General features: G+C 41.0%; 1 protein-coding gene across 1 annotated transcript in view; it reads left to right on the top strand.

The window, feature by feature from the left end:
- Positions 1-4,797: 4,797 nt before the first annotated feature.
- KIAA1211L (KIAA1211 like) overlaps positions 4,798-19,451 on the top strand; it is a 57,016-nt gene continuing 42,362 nt past the window's right edge. The window contains exons 1-2 of the mRNA XM_018562828.1: positions 4,798-4,837; positions 4,926-5,009. Coding sequence (XP_018418330.1) covers positions 4,798-4,837; positions 4,926-5,009 — 124 coding nt within the window. The remainder of the gene's footprint in view (positions 4,838-4,925; positions 5,010-19,451) is intronic.

Genomic DNA, 19,451 nt, shown 5'->3' with positions numbered 1-19,451 from the left:
TGTTTCGGATGGGGGTCGTGCGGCAGGACTTTTTTATTGCAGCGGGTCTGTGGGGGTCCTGATTGACGCTGGATTACATCGATGGAGCCATTTCTTTTTTAATTAAAGGAATAGTAAAAAATTGAGTCTTTGTTTTTTTTTCAATTAAAGGATTTTATCAAAAGTCTGGACTTTTTACTAACTATTTGATTTAACCCTTTAGTCAATGGGTAAGTAAGTAATAAGTACCCCTTACTTATTCACAAGAAGGGGCGGCATCTGGGTGCCCCCTTATTTAAAGGGGTACCCGATGCAAATAAGCCCCCTTGCCCACAGACCCCCACAACCACCGGGTCAGGGTTGTGGGGAAGAGGCCCTTGTCCCCATCGGCAGGGGGACACTCTCCCAATGCCGAGGGCACGTGGCCTGGTAAGGCGCAGGGGGGGGGGGGCACACGGGGGACACTCTCCCAATGCCGAGGGCACGTGGCCTGGTAAGGCGCAGGGGGAGGGGGGCACTCGATCGCCCCCCCTTTCCTGCCCTGCCGGGCCAGTGCTCGGATCAAGGGTCTGGTAGGACTGTTAGGGGGGACACCACATTTTTTCCCCCCACTTTTTGGGGCTGGGGTTCCCCTTTAAAATTCCTCAGTCAATGTCGATGTTAGGCGGGTGGTGACAGACAGGACCACCCAATAAGGGTCAATTCACACCAGAGCGTTGCACTAAGCACGTTACCATGCGCTTAGCAAATGCTATTGCACAGAGCCCTTAGGGCAGTATGTGCATTAGTGCATGTAGTACCTTTTATTTCACAGCACTGCAACGCGCAGCCGCTGGGAGGTGCGTTAGGGTGCCATTCAAATGAATAGGAACGCAACACACCTAGAGCAGGGTACTGGACACTAGGTGCACTAAGCCATAACATGTGCTAAAAGCACTGTAACGATAGCCTCTGAGCCCTTACCAAACTTCAGCCAGTTTATCAAGAACTGCCTGGCATTCGCTCAGTGTGTAGCCAGCTTTAGAATTTTATTCGTTCGAGAAAACATTTCCATCACACTCTTTCAATTTTTGGAGTTTCCTGAACGAAAACCATATTTTACAATTTCATATGATCAAGAAAATGTTTCCAGCATGCTCCCTCAAATTTTTTCGTCACTGTGGTCAAATCGATCATCCATTTGACCCATTTCAGAAATTTGAACGAATGTCGAAATCGATTTAGTTTATTCAAAATTCTAACTGTGTATACCCTACTATTAAACTATTTAAAGAATGAAATAAACGTTTCTAAAACAATTTGTTTCTAAGGAAATCCTATATGGCCAGCTTAAGAGTGCACGTGGTTTTCATTGTGTACTCAGCTTGAATGGCAGAAAGTGTACTGTCACCCAGGAGGAGGAGGAGGAGTGTCCAGGTGTACTGGGATAGGCTTGCTGCACTTTCACTGTTCCCCAGCAGGGCTCTCAGCACTCTGCATACTGTAGGGATTCCATATGTGACAGAAGGAAGCTGGCTTCGCCTGTGGCCGGACTCTGAGCTGTGCTGTTCTCTGCCAGCTCTGCACACAACTCCCTGCCGGACAGGGAGCATCGCCTGTGGACTTCCAGCTCCAGCCCCTCCATGTTAATGTACTGCTTCTGAACTCCTGATGACTTCCCCTGCTAGCTGAGTCAGGGATAACCCTCATCCTCCTCTCACCTGCTCCTGCTGCTCTCCAGTGCTAATTCAGCTCTCTGATCCAAGATTCAGGTAAGAGTCTGTACTATAGCAGGTATATTATCTGACAGTTAATAATGCTGCATTCAATCAAGTCTTTGCATGAGTTACTTTGCTCCAGCTTAGAATGTATTTATTTAAAGCCTGTAGGCTTTATGATCATTACACAGAAATAGCAAGTGTGGATGTCAGGAAACCGTTGTGTATTGTATATTGTGTGTTTACACTCTCCTGATACTCCTAGTCACCTGTACATCACATTACACCAGAAGCTCAATGGCATTGTGTATGACACCTTCAGCTTGTATTCACACCTGAGCAGGAGCATTTACAGGTGACTTTGGAGACTTTTTTGTGCATTAGAACACATTTTGCAGACATATTTAGGCTTGAGTCTTTTTGTTTTAGTCAGCGGAAAGCTAGTTACTAGGAGGAGGGGTTGTTTAGGCATGAAAAACATGTGTTTTCTGGCATTTTTTCAGACAATCTCATTAAAGTCTACGGAGCCAAAAATGCCCCATTCTGCTTGAAAAGTAGCTCACATTTTGAGCTTAAGGTGTCAAGCTACAGGAACCTGAGCGTTTATATGTGAACAGGCACAATTTAAAAGCATGGGAGTTTGGTTGTTGAGCTTTAAAGTTATATTAAACTCAGGAATTAAAACTTAAAATGCATTCAAGTACCTTAACTATTAACAAAAATGTATCCTATTTGTGTATCAATCAACTGAAGATCCTCAAATCATCTCTGAATTCATACTGACACTGTCCTTCCTTCTGGAGGGTGGCTACTTTTGTTCCCCTGTGTGTATTGTAAAGTAGCCACCACTCCAAGCTCACTCCTGTGATTGACTATGACTTCAATACAAATTAGCAAACTAAATGTGAGATTGTAGTCCATCACGGGAGCAAGCTTGGAGCGGTGGGTTCTTTGCAACACACACAGGGACCATAGAAAACAAAAGTAGCCACACTCCAGAAGGAAGGACAGTGTCAGCACCAATTCAGAGATGATTTGAGGATCTACAGCCGAGTGATACACAAATAAGAGAAATTTTTGATAATCGTTAAGGTACTTTTGAATAGGCACAAAGGCCGCACCTGTGTGGACACACATGGAAACTTCAGCCACAGTGTGAACATTGTGTGCATGAGGCCTTACCACTTGTGGAATTAATAAAGCTATTTAGATTCTCTAGATGTTAGTTTGTCACTTTTTAAAATATAATTACACATTTAGACTGATGGCAGTTGCCTAGCATTTGATGCATACTCCACTTACGTCCCTAGTGCTGTGTTGACATCACTATGAATGTTTCACATAATAGGTCTGTACATCTTTTACGATAGTGTTCTACCAAGGCGGGCACTACGGCTTCATCACAGTGCTCTACAATGGTGGTCAGTACGGCTTGTCTCGCAGTGTTCCACAAAGGTGGTCAGCATGGCTTACATCACAATGTCCTACAATGGTGGTCTGTAGGGCTTTTATAACAGTGCTCTACAAAGGTGGTCAGTATGGCTTTCATCACAATATCCTACAATGGTGGTCTGTAGGGCTTTCATCAGTGTTCTACAAAGGTGGTCAGTAAGTCTTACATCAGAGTGTTCTACAAAGTTGGTCAGTACAGCTTATATCACAGTGTGCGTCAATGGTGGTCTGTGGGGCTTTTATTAGCAGAGTTCTGCAAAGGTGATCGGTATGGCTTATTTCACAGTGTTCTACAATGGTGGTCTGTAGGACTTTTATAACAGTACTCTACAAAGGTGGTCCATAGGACTAACATCATAGTGTCCAACAAAGGTGGTCCATAGGGCTTATAGCAATATTCTACTATGGTGTTTCCTAAGGCTTATCTCACAATGTTCTGTAAAGGTTGTCTACAGTGCTTAATCAACATGGCTAAGTGCAAATTCAGTAATTCAACATTTAAATTCACACTTCATTATTCTGACCAAATTGTCATTGGCTGCTATGGGTTTCTTCACTGTGCACGTAATAATTGCGCTTCACATTGTCTTACTAAATAAACTCCATTGGAGTAGCAGTATAATTGTCTAGCTTTCTTCTTGAGAAGGTATTTCCTAAAAACTATAGACAGTATATATTCAGTAAACAATGTTTTAGGTATGCAGATGTGTATCCCGTAAACCTGTTTTCTACATCCCTATCCTTAGCTCTTCACTCTTGCTTTTGGTTACAATTCACATAACAAATGCCTTTGTTCCTTCAGAAGTTTTTCACTTCTGTGAGACAGATTTCCTGCATGTCATCATTATTGATTTAAGATTAACTTGTTTGAACTACCAAACTTGAGCATTATGTGAGATCGGGCTTGGGCCAAGCAGGAAACAATACACCTTTGACGTTACTTTAGTCTCAATAGTGTCTGGGTTTCATTGGAGACCTCAGTCATTGTTTGTAAATCTTGAGAACTTGACACAAGCCTCGCATTTCCAATTAGCAAGAAGTGCTTTTTAGTTTTCTACATTCTAGCTGTTTGCACTTGTCTGTTGCACAATCTGCTAGTTTCTGTTGATGCTTATAGCTACAGTAGGTAAGGCTGTTCAACAAGTGCAAATTGCATTTAGGTATTTTGGGATTATCTGCCTTGCATGTTCCACTTGAGTTTCATTTATTACCATGGAGTTAATTTGACATTTAAATAGATGTTATAATTTATATAGAACGAGCTGTGGTATGATTCAAAAGGAATTCAGTAATAGTGACACATTACCCCTGTATTGTTTGTACAGGAGCTTAAATATAACACCTTTAAACATGCAGCACTAATAATCAGGTATCACCAAATTGTGGGTTAACCTTTTATTAAATAACATTCTCATATACGTTGTAAACAATTATTCAGAGAAGACTAAATAAACTTACCAATTCAGGTAGTGCAGCACTAATAAGCAGGTAGCCCCAAATCGTGGGTTAACCTTTTATTCAATAAAATTCTGATAGAAAAAAATAATTCAACAGATGATTAAAAAAAAAAAGTATTACATCAAGTAGTGCAGCATGAATAAACAGGTAGCATCAAATTATGGGTTAACCTTTTATTCAGTAAAATTCTGATTTAAAAAAATATTCAGAGATGACTAAAGAAACCTATTTAGCGAAGCAGTGCTGCAAAAGTAAGCACAAAAATTAACCAAAGGCTGATTGATTGCCATGGGTTAACTTATGATGTACATTGTTACTGCTCTTGTGGTGGACTCTTAGGCCTCATTCACACGAGAAAATACTGGCACGTACAGCTACGTGCTGCGTGCACGGCCATATCGCGCAACTCCCCGGGAAGGACAGGTGCTTTGTGTGATTAGTACGCAGCCCCTGTCCTTCTTTATGGGAATACGCGGCCGTACGCCACCCTACGCTCACCTCAAGTGCAGGTCCATACGGGTGCGGGTCTCCCGGCTCGGACGCAGACAGGATCCATCCTGTTAGCGTGCGAGTACGGACACCCGCACGGACGTGCAGGGCGGGTGAGCGTAGGGCGGGGTACCGTCGCGTATTCCCATAGAAAAGGACAAGGGCTGCGTACTAATCACATGCAGCACTTGTCCTTCCCGGGAGCTGCCCGATACGGCCGTGCACGCAGCACGGAGCTGTACGTGCCGGCCTTTTCTTGTGTGAATGAGGCCTTAAGCAGGCCTTTCCAGAGGCCAGAATGCTAATTCAGTTTATTTCCAGAACATTCTGGGATCCCTAAAATTTGGGGGGCAGCACCCGGCCTGAGGGCTGGCTCTTGAGAGGCGTTATGTAAATACAAAAATACTTTGATGGGTGGATTTTGGTCTGCGGAAGTGGGTGCTCCTTGGCAGTCTACACTTGTTTGCAGACTACCCTAGGTGATGTCTATTTGTGATGCTGAGCCTCCATGATTGGAAGAACTGAAATCCAATCAATGAAAGAGGTGGGCAAGGGACAGTCAGGCTGGGGAGGTAAATGATTTTGGACATCTTGCAACCTGGGAAAGTAGAGGGCTCTCTCTGACTTAGTGCATCTTCTAAGCTCACAGTGCACAGTGAAATCAAAGTAAGACATTTCAGTACTGGAGAGGAGGCTGTACAAATGTGACTATAGGTAAGCCTGGAGTTCAGCTTTAAGTATAGCGACGGAGTTGCTTTAAGCAGTCTGTGGCTTTATACGGTGCTTTTAATTGTATTTAAAGTGCATCGGTTTTGCACATTTTATCTGCTTTTAGTTCTTGATATTTAAGAAATGGATAGTGATAGTGGGTGTTTGTGAAAGTTTGCATCACAGTTTGTCAAAAGAGAAAAGATTAATCTCTTTCAATATAATCATGTATCAAAGAGACTGACCCTTAAGATCACATAAAGATTGCCAGAATCTGTTACTAGTGTGAAGTGTCAGTCCTTTAACACTCTCACAATTGTTTTAGTCCGCTACTAGAAATCATCAGCTTACAAACACAGAAAGGACTTGGGCCCATGTCTCAAAGTCCAAAAGCTTAATGATCCTATGCTAATTAGCATTCCACTAAGGTGAATCTGTGCTGCACAGGTTCTATGCCATACTTAATTCTAGTAATTATTGGTCATAAGCCAACAATTTTTACTGCTTGTCTTTTACCTAAGAAGTCATAACATTTTATACTGTATTATGCTAATGTTTTGTGAAGTGCAGGCAGACATTACCTGAATGAGAGATGATAAGTTGTGAGTGAATGTACTTTCTACTTTGAGCTGGATAATGTAGGAAAGGCAGATGGGTTTATAGGTGAAGCAGTACAAACAGCACAGCATTCAACACCTGCCTTATGTATTCTGGAGACAATCCAAGTAAGAAATCTCAGGCTACACAGCTAGGAAACTTTTAACACAAGAAAGAATGCAACTGTAATTCATTTAATATGAACAGGATACAGGATTGCAGGATGTGAATCCAAAAGAGAAGGCGAATGGCTTTTTCTATGGACTATAAAAGCAAATCAGTCACTTTATTCACAGTTCTTATGTCCTATAAGTGTGGACTGTCAAGTCGAGTAGGGAGCTGGGATTAAGACGTGGGAAGTGCGGTTATTAGTTTTGGGCCATAGGTACCTGCCACCAAATGCTGAGAAGCTTCATGTGCCGGAAAATTTTAAGTACAACATATAATAGAATACAGAAGAATTGGATTAGTTATATGATGAGATGAAGCAAAAACATTTATTTTTTTAAAGTTGATGGCAGTTTGAATGTGCCAAAGGAATTGGTCAGTCAGAGAACCAGATGAAATACAAACATATTTTATCAAAAGTCAATGTGCAACACATTGGGGAACAATCCCTAAAACACATTGGGGGGAATGTATCAAAACTGGAGTAGAAGAATCTGAAGCAGTTGCCTATGGCAACCAATAAGCTTCTCTTTTTCGTTTGTTCAGTTAAGGGTTGAACATTAAAGGTGGATGATGATTAGTTTCCATGCACAGCTACTCCAGATTTTGTCTCCTCCAGTTTGATAAAGTCCCCTCATTGGATATCAACTTTATGTAAAATATGTTTTTACTTCATCTAGTCATTTTACGGATGCATTCCTTTGGCACTTTATCATCTGTTTTTCATGTTAGTTTGGCCTTAAAGTGTCACCAGTCATAAGTTCAGGCTCCCGTAATGTGCACGGACTAAAGATGCTAACAGACATAAGAAAACACCTGCTTAGTCCAGCCACATATTGTGGTACCAGGCAGTGATTTTATATCTGTAGGGCCCTCTTTATCCAGACACATAACTTCCTCATCCAGACAGACATCCCCAGGTCAATCAATCATTCTTTGGTCAGATGGGTTGGATGTAAGCAAACACCTGCTTAGCCCAGCCACATATGGTGGGACCAGTCAGCGATCTTATGGCTGTAAGTCCTTCCTCATCCAGGCACATATTCCCTGGCCAAGCATTCATTGGTTATGAAGAGGTCAGGCGGGTTGCATTTTCCCAGAAGATTGTTATTGTTTTCCTCTGAGTTAAAGTAGTATTAAACTCTCAAACTTTGTTCAATAATGTATCCCAGATGAAACAACTATACATTGCCCAGCAAAGCATGCTTTACATTTTTGCCCAAACACTTACAATAATTATGTTTCTGAACAGCTGTTTCTAAGTCTCTCAGCTTTCTAGGGTGACTGCATAGCACTCTGCTTGAGAAAGGAGTCACTGTAAAACAGGAAGTTAGGACCAGTGCTCAGGGGACCAGACGAATCTGCAGGAAACTAAAACTTAAAGGAGAACTATGAGATGAGTGCTTTTCACTCACCTCATAGTTCTGGTCGACCTGTGACAATGAGACTGTCACAGGTCAGCTCAGTAGATCGGGAGGTGAGCAAATATGCACATTCACCTGAGGCAAACATGCATGTTTACACAATGATCTTTGGTAAGAAAGGCTATTTGTGGCTGAATTGGATATGAACTGTCAATAGCTGCTTCTTACCAGGATAGTAGGTGTAGCCTCTATATTTCTTCACATTCTTCCACTCTGTATTGCTTCCAGTATTAACAGGCCTTCCAGCGTTCTATTAGAAAGTCAAGCTTCCTGATCAAAGATTTCCTGATATGTACACCCAAATTTTTAATGAATTTTTTTCAAAACTTTATTAAACTGTATGTTTAGAGATATTCTACAAAATTGCTCACCAGTATAATAACCTGGGCCTACCCACAATGCAGCAAACAAGGGTCGCAGCAGGGTACAGTAATGTATTACCCATGGTTCTTCTATCTGCATTGAAAAACCCCACTGCTAATCATCATACTAAAGTAGAGAAAACATAAACACCATAGGATAGAAAGTAAATGAATAAATTGTGAAAACTGTTCAGAAGTATAAAAAGTAGGTTACATTTCATTTTAAATTGCTGTTGGAATACTTCCCAGACTATTGTTATTTAGATTTAGCAGACTGTTCACAATCTGAGTTTCCCTGTCACGGGGGCCAGGTCTGACATAAAAATTACTGCAGCCAATTGAAAGGCAAAGGGATCTCAAATAACAGTGAAAGAAAGTTCTTGGCTTGGCCTTTCAGCTGGCTGAAATTGTTTTCTGCACCACTAGCTACAGAACTTGGTCACTGTGACAGGAATGCTCGGACGGTGAACAATCTACTTCTGCTAGCAGTCTAAATAATTATTTTTGATGCTACTGTAGAGCTAAGCGTACTAGCAGCAATAATTGAGATATGAGTTTGTTTCTCCCTAAGCATGGGAAGTTCAGAAAATGAGGACAGTCAGTTACAGAGCACACATACGCATATAGGAGTTTGCATGAACCAGATGATATCATTTAGCTGTGCAATGGAAAACGAGAACAGTTATCTATCAGCCAAAAACTTCCAGCCTGAAAGACTTGCCAGGGTGTATAATATCTGAGGGTACTTCTTGAAAAAGTGCTGTTTTATATTCATACCTCGAAAGTGCAGTTGCAGTAGGATCCATGTCATGTATTGCCTTCCTATGATTAAACTGGGGTGATTTTTACTTGATGTTTATAACATTATTGCTAATATTTAAATCTTGAAATGTCAGTTTATCAGCAAGTGCTAAACTATGAAGGATTGCCTAGAGAGCCCTAGTTTCCCACTGATCTCTCCCAGGCTGGATCCCCAAGCACTTCTTTTATACAGGGATTAAAATAGTTCCACGGTTGTCCGATCAGCTTACATCTGATACACTTTGGGTTCCCATTCAATGCAGAAATGTGAATTGACTTCAGAAACAACTCTAAGGATTTCATCTGTCACCATGGAGAAGCCACAGCGTCTGATATTAAATATTTAACCAACTCTTTTGTGCTTGTATCATCTAAGGCTATTGTGTTCTGTCTTTTTTCATGCATTACAAATAACACAGGGTAGAGTTTGTGGGTAACGTAGAATGTCATAGATCAGACCATGCCATTGATACTTTTACCAACCAGTGGAATGTTGTGACAGGCTAAATGTGACAAAAATAGCTTCGAGGGCACAAAGACCCTGCTTCATGCTTTGTTTCTGTTCTGGTTGAATGCCAAGAGGATCAGTCACTTACTGGTTTTTAAAACTCAGCCACCCACAATCAGAGATCATCCTATAGGATATCCTGGTTTTCTGCCACCTCATCAGTAAGAACCAAAGTCTTTTAAGCTGGTCAGTCTGATTGTATCATCTGTATGCAATTTTCTCTAGATTTATCAACAACAATTTAGTGTGAGGGCCTAAACAATTCATTCAGTGTGTATTCAGTCAGGTAGCCCTCACATTACATAGTTTTGGAAACCTAAAGAAGATTGTGGGATACTGTGTTTGCCTTAGTTCTATATAGGCTGCATCCTCCAACTTAGAGCACAGTTTTAGTTGGATTTGCTCGATTAATAGTAAATAAATACTGTGCGTGTGTGTGTGTGTGTATCTATAGATATATATATATCTATAGATACACATACATACACATATACACACACAGACAAAGCTCTTGATATTTCCTCTGTTTTTGTTTTAAACATCTTACATGTAATTTCCAGATATTTACATCACAATTTATAGCACACTAGATCTACAGGTTTATTCCTGCTATTCCATGCATATCATTTACCCCCTAAATAGCAGGTTTTGCTCCATCGATAATCAACTTTAAAGCCTTTTTTTTTTTTGGTGTAGCCTTTGTTTATGATATTTGTATATTAAAGATAATTTTTTTATAGCAGAAGTGGATTTTATTCCAACTAGACACATTGCAATAATGAAAGTAGAAATCACAAGGTCATACTTTAAAGAAACATTTAGAACCTGTTCATGCTCTTCATTAACATATACAGTATGTAAGAAGGTACACTGACAGGTCACCTTACTAAAACTGCTTTTATGTCTGAACCAAATATTTGGCTGGTAGTGTTTGGCAGGCTGCCTTCTGGATGACTAAACGATACTAGGGGCCACTGTAGCATCAAAATGCACTGTTACAGTGATTTTCTGTTGATAGCGATTCATGCCACATAAAGTGTATGTAAATTTACAATGAACAATGAACTTCCCTTATTTGCTAGCTTTTTTTCTTTGAAAGCCCAATTAAACTGTCTTTATTTATTATTTTAATGCAGCCAGGTTCCATACATAAGAATGGATATGTCTCTGTTGTACTTTTGTTTACCTGCCAATTGCTTCAGCAAGGGTTAAAAAAGTGTCCACCCAGATGCCAATCACCCTCCACGTTCCCATGTGAACTAGTATGGGGCCCTCCTACCCATACCTTTTTGCTAAAGGCTACAATAACTAAATGTTGACATTGTCTGGACTCAGCTTGAAATCCGTTCAGATGAGAGAGAGGAGAGAAGACAGATCTGTGACCAGTCTTGTATTCCCCTAAATATACCACCCAAGTTCCTGTGTCAACTACATCTCTGGATGGGTGTCCCATCCTGGAGCTCAGCTTTAACCCCTGTAAGATTTGTTTGGATCTGTTTCTGCAAGGTTCAGCATTGAAACCTATCATCTGTCAGAGATGTGCACCTATTTAGTTCCCCACTTGAAGGGTCCACAGTATGTTTGCCCTCTGGACCCTCGTAATTAGGCAGATCATAACCCCTTTCTCCTTTCCAGAAGCCTGAAGCATTGAGGGACCTTCTTATTTATTTATTAAAAGCACCTCCTTTTAGTGTATCTCTTCTCAGTCCTTTTCCCTGTTGTTGCTGTTACAGTTCTGGGGCATACGAAAGTGTATGCCTCTGAGTACCAGGTAGATTCTGGCAGGATTACTCAGCCTTTTAATTTGGTGATTGATATGAACTTTTCTACCCATCTTAGAGGGTTGTAACCTATTTCACCAGTTTGTGGTTAGGGTCTAACTCTCCTCTTCTGCCTGCCCTTGTTGGCTTGTTTTCCATGCACCCACCTCCCAGTCATGGAAAGTGTCCTGCTTCTTTCATGTACTCATTTTCAGACCCTTCACATATCTTTGTTCTAGTCATTTCAGGGCTCTTCACTGGTGAGTCTTACCATGGTGAAGTAATTGTCTTGTGAGTTCTTGTTCCTTAGCCCTTATGGAGTCAGGTAAGTAAAAACTTACCTGACTCTATAAGGGTCTTCCTTCATTTTTAGCATTGTCTTCCTGGTACCTATTTTTACTAGTTCAGGTTCTTCACTTTTTTCATTGTGTACAGTTTGGTGTTTCCTTCCATGCCGACTAATTTCTCTCTGGTTGGTAACCAATTCTTTTTGGCCTTGGGTATCGGGTTAATTCTCCATGTCTTCCTCTAGTCTTGTTACTAAGTACCCATATTAGGCAGGGCAACAGCAAAAACTCTGCATGCAGAACAGTGTATGATGAAACAAACCATGGAAGCATTAGTCATAGCTATTATTCGCGCACATGTTCTACAATAGTCACCGACACTTGTATGCAGAGTACCTATCATTTGTCTTTGTGTCTGTTAGTCATATTTATTATTTGGTGATTAAAGAGTTGTAAGATACACTTTATGGTGGCAACACAGAAAACAATGGAAATTGAACACTGAATCAAACACTGAATGGAATTTATAAAGCACAATTTCTAATACAAAATTGGCATTTCTTTAATATAAATACTTGTTTTCAATTTTTTTTTGTATCTCAATGCTGCTGCTGATCTCCTAGGGCAGTGGTGGCGAACCTTGGCACTCCAGCTGTTTTGGAACTACAAGTCCCATGAGGCATTGCAAGGCTCTGACATAACTCCCAGAGGCAGATGCATGTTGGGATTTGTAGTTTTGGCACAGCTGGAGTGCCAAGGATCGCCACCACTGTCCTAAGGTCTATTGGAAGCAATGTCCTGTTTACTTATATGCACTAGAACAGTGGTATTGAATTAAAATTCAAGGAGGTCCGGTCAATAACATTTTGGTCACGCAGAGGTCCAAATCTTATGTGTTATGACTCAGATCCATCAGCGTGCCCCATTAGTTGTCACCATCAGAGTTACCCCTTACATTAGTTGTGCCCATCAAAGTGCACCTTTACAGTAGTTGTCACCATCAGAATTCCCCCTTACATTAATTGTCACCATCAGAGTTCCCCCTTACCTTAATTGTCCCCATCAGAGTGCCCCCTTAAGTTAGTTGTCCCCATCAGAGTGCCCCCCTTACATTATGATTAGATGTCCCCCTCAGAGTGCTCTCTTACATTAAAATTGTCCCCATAAGACTGCCCCCACACCTTTCTTCAGCAGGCAGAAAACAGAAGAAGTTACCGTTCTGTCCTCCTGTAATGCAGGGGGCAGGTTTACACATGTGGTGTTATTGGTTGTTAGGATGCCGGAATGTTATAAATAATAGAAGATAATCAAAGGCGCATTGCTTTAGTGTAATGCTAAAGATGCACTTCCTTTCCCAGCCCAGGACCAACTGTGAGCTCATCAGCTTCTGTAAATGAGTTCATCATCTGCAACAATAAACCTCTAAGCTGTCTTTTACGCTTGAGAATTGGGCTCTTTTGTAATTTTTCCTGCATTTTTGGTGCATAGTGGGCGTGTGTTTTGTGGATTTTCAGTCTTGATAGTTTTTGTTTTAACCAATAGAGACCTAGTTACTAGGAGAAGGAGATAGTTATTAGGAGCAAAATTAAATGAAAACAAATGCATAACGCATGTTTTTAGGTGTTTTCATTGAAGTCTTTTTGGACCATAAATGCGCAATCATGTCCCAAAGAAGCTTCTGTGCTGTTACGAGCGCTGAGCGACAGCATATCACTGAGATGTAAACAGGCAAAATAGAATACCGTGAGTGTAAGGGTTGAAGCACTTCTGGAAACAGGCTTTAAATTGCTCAGGTTTGCATAGGGACTTCGTTATCTTGTATAATAGTGGAAGATGTTCAATTTTAAAAGGCTTGCCTTCTTTCCTATCTGTTAAGTATTACAGCTCTAATACAGAATTTGCTGAGTAAGTGTACCCAGAAAACCATACCTATAGCAGCATAAATCTGGTCCAGAACCAGGGGGTGCCCGGTTTTCTCAGCCTTTCCCAACAAAGCAGTAGGTCCAGTCTCCTAACCCCATCTAAGTGTGTTTTTGAGATATGGAGAGTTGGGATCTTTGGTGTAATGTACATTCACTATTATAGACCAGCACCATATACACCCCACCACCTTTTACCCATAGTTCATGCTAAAGGTGGGTGGGGGTAAGGAGACTGGAGCCACTGCCTGGCTGGGAACACCGCAGGCTGGCTGGTTCTAAAATGGCATTTATTACGCTCTAGATATAGTCTTATGTTTACACTTACTCAGTATTTACTTAGCCTTTTTTATTGCAACTCAGCCTGTTTAATTGCAACTCAGTTTCTGCATGAGTGCACTTATGTTGTAAGTGGATGACCATCTATGTCGTGATGAGTATGGAGTCGGCGTCACTATTGCCCCGTCAGTTATTTTGTGCATATGTGTATTTTATTATGTTAATTCAAATAATGTTTTATACTATTATTCCCACGTGTATCGAAGTCCTATACTTCCATCCCAGTCAATCTTTTACCAGTCCAATAAAAAACACTTAAGCTGGCCATAAACTGGTAGATTCTGGTACGAAGGCTCATATGAAATCTCATCAGAACATTCAATAATGTCATCAGATACCTGATGACTGTTATTCAAAATTTTGTTTGGTTTTAACATCCGGTTTTGGAAATAAATGGAGTTTCTTGAACGACAACCACATTGACTGTTAGAATTTTGTTTGTTCGATCTAGAAAAAAATTCCATCCTGTTCCGTCAATATTTTTATCACCACTGTGGTTAAAAAAGAAAAAAATTTAGAACAACATTCTACTGGTGTATGTACAGCTTTATACTTTCACACACCTCAAATATATCCATGATAGCTGGACAGTCTTAACTACTGGATATGTGCATATGTGAAACGAAATATATTCTGCATGTTTTATTGTGTGTAATAAAAAGGAGCGATATCTGAAAGCTTTCAGGAACTTTTAATATCTCCAGCTCTCTGTCTAAAAACAATTTAGAAACATTAAGAAGAATCATTTCACAAAAGTATCCGAAGCCTTGTCTATTGAGCCATTGACAGAAATCACGCCCATAATCTGATCTCTTGGTTTAAGGTTTAGCATCAATAGCTGCTACATCTTACTGGTGCTCTAGCTTTATGGGAACTTCCAGTGGAAGATCTAATTTCTGTTGTCCTAGTTTAAGACCTCCTAGATAATAATGAGAAAAAGAATTCTACAAAACAAACAAAGAAAACATAACAATTGAGAGATCATAGGAAACAACAGTCTCAGAGAAACTGATCTCTACTTTAGGCTCAGCGCCTTCCCACTGCTAATAATTGACTGATACTTCATTTGTCCTACGTCAATAATTATGTGACCCCTCCAAAGCTGAGAAGTCATTTATAGATTGCTTTAGCATTTAAAGAATCAGCTGGTCCAAAACCAGTATTACAGTTTTTGAAGGTTGAATTGTGCCAGGGGACCTCAACTTTGAAGTTCCCAGGTCCACCTAACCTATATACAAGTTCTGATTCATGTTACTGAGATAGCAGCGATAAGTGTAGGATATGGCATAGGGAGGCAGAGCCAGAAATTGGCAGGTAACTCTGGTTTCCGAGAGATCCTGATTCTAAATTTGTAAAATTAGTAGCAAACATAACAACTGTGTCAGAGGGATTTATTGTCTTGTTTAAATATGAAAACTATCCAGCTTGTAGAACAATGAGAATTGTCTGAGCAGTCATTCCTGCTGATAGAAGTGATGTCCTTGTAATGGTGGAAGGTGGGCATGGTGAAATCACGTTTTGGATGATGGATAACAGTTATATGTTATCATTGTTATCCGGAAAAAATGTTATAGCACTTTGAGCTACTTTTTCCAACTTTTTGGAGATGGAAACAAGCCACCTTTAGCAAAGTCTAAAAAGCTGGCATATCAGCTTAGCATTTCACATAATTCCTTTTCACTTTCCCTCCCTTTACTTAGCTCAGTACAGGATTGGTAAAAGCAGGTTACAGGTTTATGACATGCAGGTGTTAAGGCCACAATGTATTCTTTTTGGTGTGAGCTGTAATTACATAGTGGGTGTGGACCTTATTGGCTGATAGGTCTTGATATCCATTCTCTTGCATGAAAGTGTCACTGCCAGTGAGTGTTATATTTAATCTAACTTTGTTTTTTAGCTCTCATGCCAGACATTTTTTCTTTTTCTGAAGATGGGTATAGGTAAAAGTTGTTTTGTACAGTGGGGCAGTATTTTGATAATTGAAGTTGGAGAGATGGCATTACTTAGGAGTGGGTTGGATCCATAAAGTTAAACAAATGGCAAACACACTCATCAATTTATCACCAGCTTTACAGCAAGGTGCACATAGAAGGGCTTCCTCCTGACAAACCTGCACCCAATTTTATCTTTTGCTACATGTGCTCCAAGATGAAGACTCTCATAGTTTAGAGTTAGGACTATATAGAGGTGCCTTGGCGATAGAGCTGCAGCTAACGATTATTTTCAAAATCGATTAGTTAGACCATTATTGAGTTCGGTTAATCGGATAAAAAATAAAATACATTTTAAAAAAAGGGCTCCAGTGATGGACTACTAGTTTGTATTGAGATTGTAGTCCATCACAGGAGCAAGCTTGGAGCGGTGGAAGTAAAAAAGAAAAAAAAAAGTGTGGTGTGCAATATAGTGACATTAAAGTGTTAAATTATAGAGCAATGAATGCAGAATGGCACCGGCTATAGAGGACTACAAAACCCAGCAATAGTATATTATACCGCACAATACAGAATACCACCAGCTATAGAGGAATACAACAAATCCCAGCAATAGTACATTATAGCTGGCGGTATTCTAGCCCTGGTATACTATTGCTGGGTTTTCTAGTCCTCTATAGCTAGTGGTATTCGGCATTGCACCACTGTATAATATATTATTTCTAAAACCTGCACAGGACCAATGCTCCCAGGTGTTCTGACACCTCACCCCTTGTAAGAAGTCAATAACCATATACTAGTGTTGATATTCATTCTCTTAAACACATAGTTACTTATATATATTGTATAATACAGTCCTTTCATATCGGTATTCATAAATCGTTTCTCCACTGTGGCATGCGTTTTTGTGTTCCCGACAAGTTTTGCTGGTATGCTTCCTCAGGGGATAGGAGGCACTGTATTTGTTGCGACCATATAGTCAATCTATTGTATAATCAGGGCTCAAAATTTCAAGTCCTGAGCTACTAGCCAGGCCTAAAAGTTACTCGCCACCAGTTGCCCCACCTAACCCCTACCCTGCCCTTAACTCCGCCAGGTCAGTTATGTAACGCACAGCGCAGAGGTCAGCGTGACGCACAGCGCAGAGGTCAGAGTGACGCACAGCGCAGAGGTCAAAGTGACGCACAGCGCAGGGTCAGTGTGACGTACTGCGCAGGGTCAGTGTGACGCACAGTGCAGAGGTCAGAGTGACGCACACCGCGCAGAGGTCAGAGTGACGCACACCGCGCAGAGGTCAGAGTGACGCACACCGCGCAGAGGTCAGAGTGACGCACACTGCACAGACATCAGATGACGCACACCACGCAGAGGTCAGTGACGCACAGCATGGAGGTCAGTGTGACGCACAGTGCAGGGGCAGCGTCACGCACAGTGTAAGGAAGAAAGAAAAGGGACTTACAGTGCACTTAGCTGGTATGCAGGTGCCCCTTCTCTCTCCTGGTGGTGGTGGTAAAGTGCAGGTTTACCTAAGCAGTCTTCCAGCAACTTGTTTCTGAGATCGGGCCTGTCTATCTGCCACTGTCATCCCCCCACACCTGCTCCTCCTTACTTCTCCCCACGTCCCTCTGCCAATCGTGGATGTGGGTGGGCGGTGAGGAGGTGCGGCGTGTGGATCGTGGATGCGGGGGGGTCTGGCAGCGGCGAGCGTGAGGTGGGGAGGAGGTGCAGCGCGCAGCGTGTGTGGAGTTTTGAACAGGGCCAACTAATTGGAAGCCGATTAATCAATGATTGAAAATGTTGACAACTTTTTCAATCATCGATTATAATCGATTATGTTGATTAGTTGTTGCAGCCCTACTTGGCGAGGCGGTGCGACTTTCACATTTTCTGCAGAAGATGTGTATCTAAGCCTCTGTTCTTAACCTTAGCGGTTAGACAAGTTTTTTTGCATGCTGGCTGGTGAGTGTGCTGGGACACTTTTTGCTGTTGTACTGTATAAAGCCCTTCCATGTGCACCTTGCTGTTGAGAAAGCTGGTGATATAATAGAATGTAATTTCTGAGCCTGATGAAGGGGACCCGGCCCGGCCCAGAAAGCGCTTGTCTTAGGAATGACAACTACCAATCAAATGGATTTTGCAGTAACATGGGATCTTGGTGCCGGTGTGCTGGAGACATCTGTATTGTTGTTCTGTTGTGAGCAGCGCCATCCGCAGTCATTACCGGCACCCGTTACTTTTGGCATATCTGGTAAGAACTGCGGCAAGGTATATGGGTACTGCTTTGTACACTTATCTACAGAATGCATATCTGGGGACCTGTGGCATACTGGCAAGTTGTGATTAACTCAAATGTCGTTTATTTACAAAATACATGCATAGTGTATACTTTACAAACAAATTGCCGTGAAGCGCTATAGTGTTCGGGTTTGGCCTGAAGAAAAGGTGGGAACCCTAACTCAACATCAGCTTGCATGTTAAGTAATGTGTTAGTGTAAAGCCAAGAGGTATTTATTACCTCTCACAGAGATCACAGTTCTCTCCTGAGAATGCCTTTATCTGCTCCTTCAGAAGGACAGATTCCATCTTTGTTTAGCCATTATTGAGGGTCAATGTTTACTTCCTGAGATTTCAGCTCAGAGGTGACACAGTCTTGTAAGTCTGTGTGTCTGTGTAGTTCTTGGCTGTGGTTTAAAATGTCTGATACAAATCAGCCTCTACTGCAGCCTTTTTTTCTACCTCACTACACTAATGCTAACATCATCATCATATGTATTACCTGGAGAAGGTTTTCATGTACTTACGTTTATTATACTGTGGGGGACATGTGTGCCCATGCTTGGTGTTGTTTAAAATGAGACCATATCATTATGTAATGGTTTACATTTTGCATTGAGTAGGGCACTAAGGAAAAAAATAAGCATCTCTAGAGAAAATAGGTCTGCAGTATCAGTTGCATAGATGTTAGATGTTAATTTTTAACATAGCTGGAGGTTTTTTTAAGTATATTTGTAAATGAAAGACATATTTTTAAAAAGAAAAAAAAATTCTGCCCACACATTAAAATAAAAAAAATTCAAAAAAAGCCTTAATGAATAATAGTTATTGCAAGAGGACTGGGAAGAGTTAGATGTCTTTCTGGAACAGGTATGAGGTCTGGTAATTTGGTTAAACAAATGGTTCCTTTTTTGTGTGAATGTGGCACTTAAACTTTTATCCCTATGAATTGTTGCAAATAACATGCAAATATTCCATACAAAACAGCTTATAGTGGACCTATATTTAATTGTTGTCAGTCATGCTGGAATGGATAAATAAGGATTAACAGAAGGTTTGAAATACCTGTCATAGATTAAATGCAGATTTGGAGTTTCTTTTGTGCACTTTTTAAGGCTGAGCTGGTTAGTCGAACTGCCCATCACAGTTGTGGACCAGCATTTTGGTACTGTAGGGGCAGTGACCAGGAAGCTGGTTGGTACTTGCATTATAGATCACTTTGGGTGTCAGAGGTCCAAGGAAGCTTTAGATATAGTATATGAAAGTATCCAAGGTTACAATGTGCATGTAAAGGAAAG

Source organism: Nanorana parkeri, unplaced genomic scaffold, assembly GCF_000935625.1.
Source record: "Nanorana parkeri isolate BGI_ZX_2015 unplaced genomic scaffold, ASM93562v1 scaffold21, whole genome shotgun sequence".
NCBI classification, from domain to species: domain Eukaryota; kingdom Metazoa; phylum Chordata; class Amphibia; order Anura; family Dicroglossidae; genus Nanorana; species Nanorana parkeri.
Note: the sequence above shows the minus strand (reverse complement) of the source record. Positions and strands in the feature narration are given on the sequence as shown.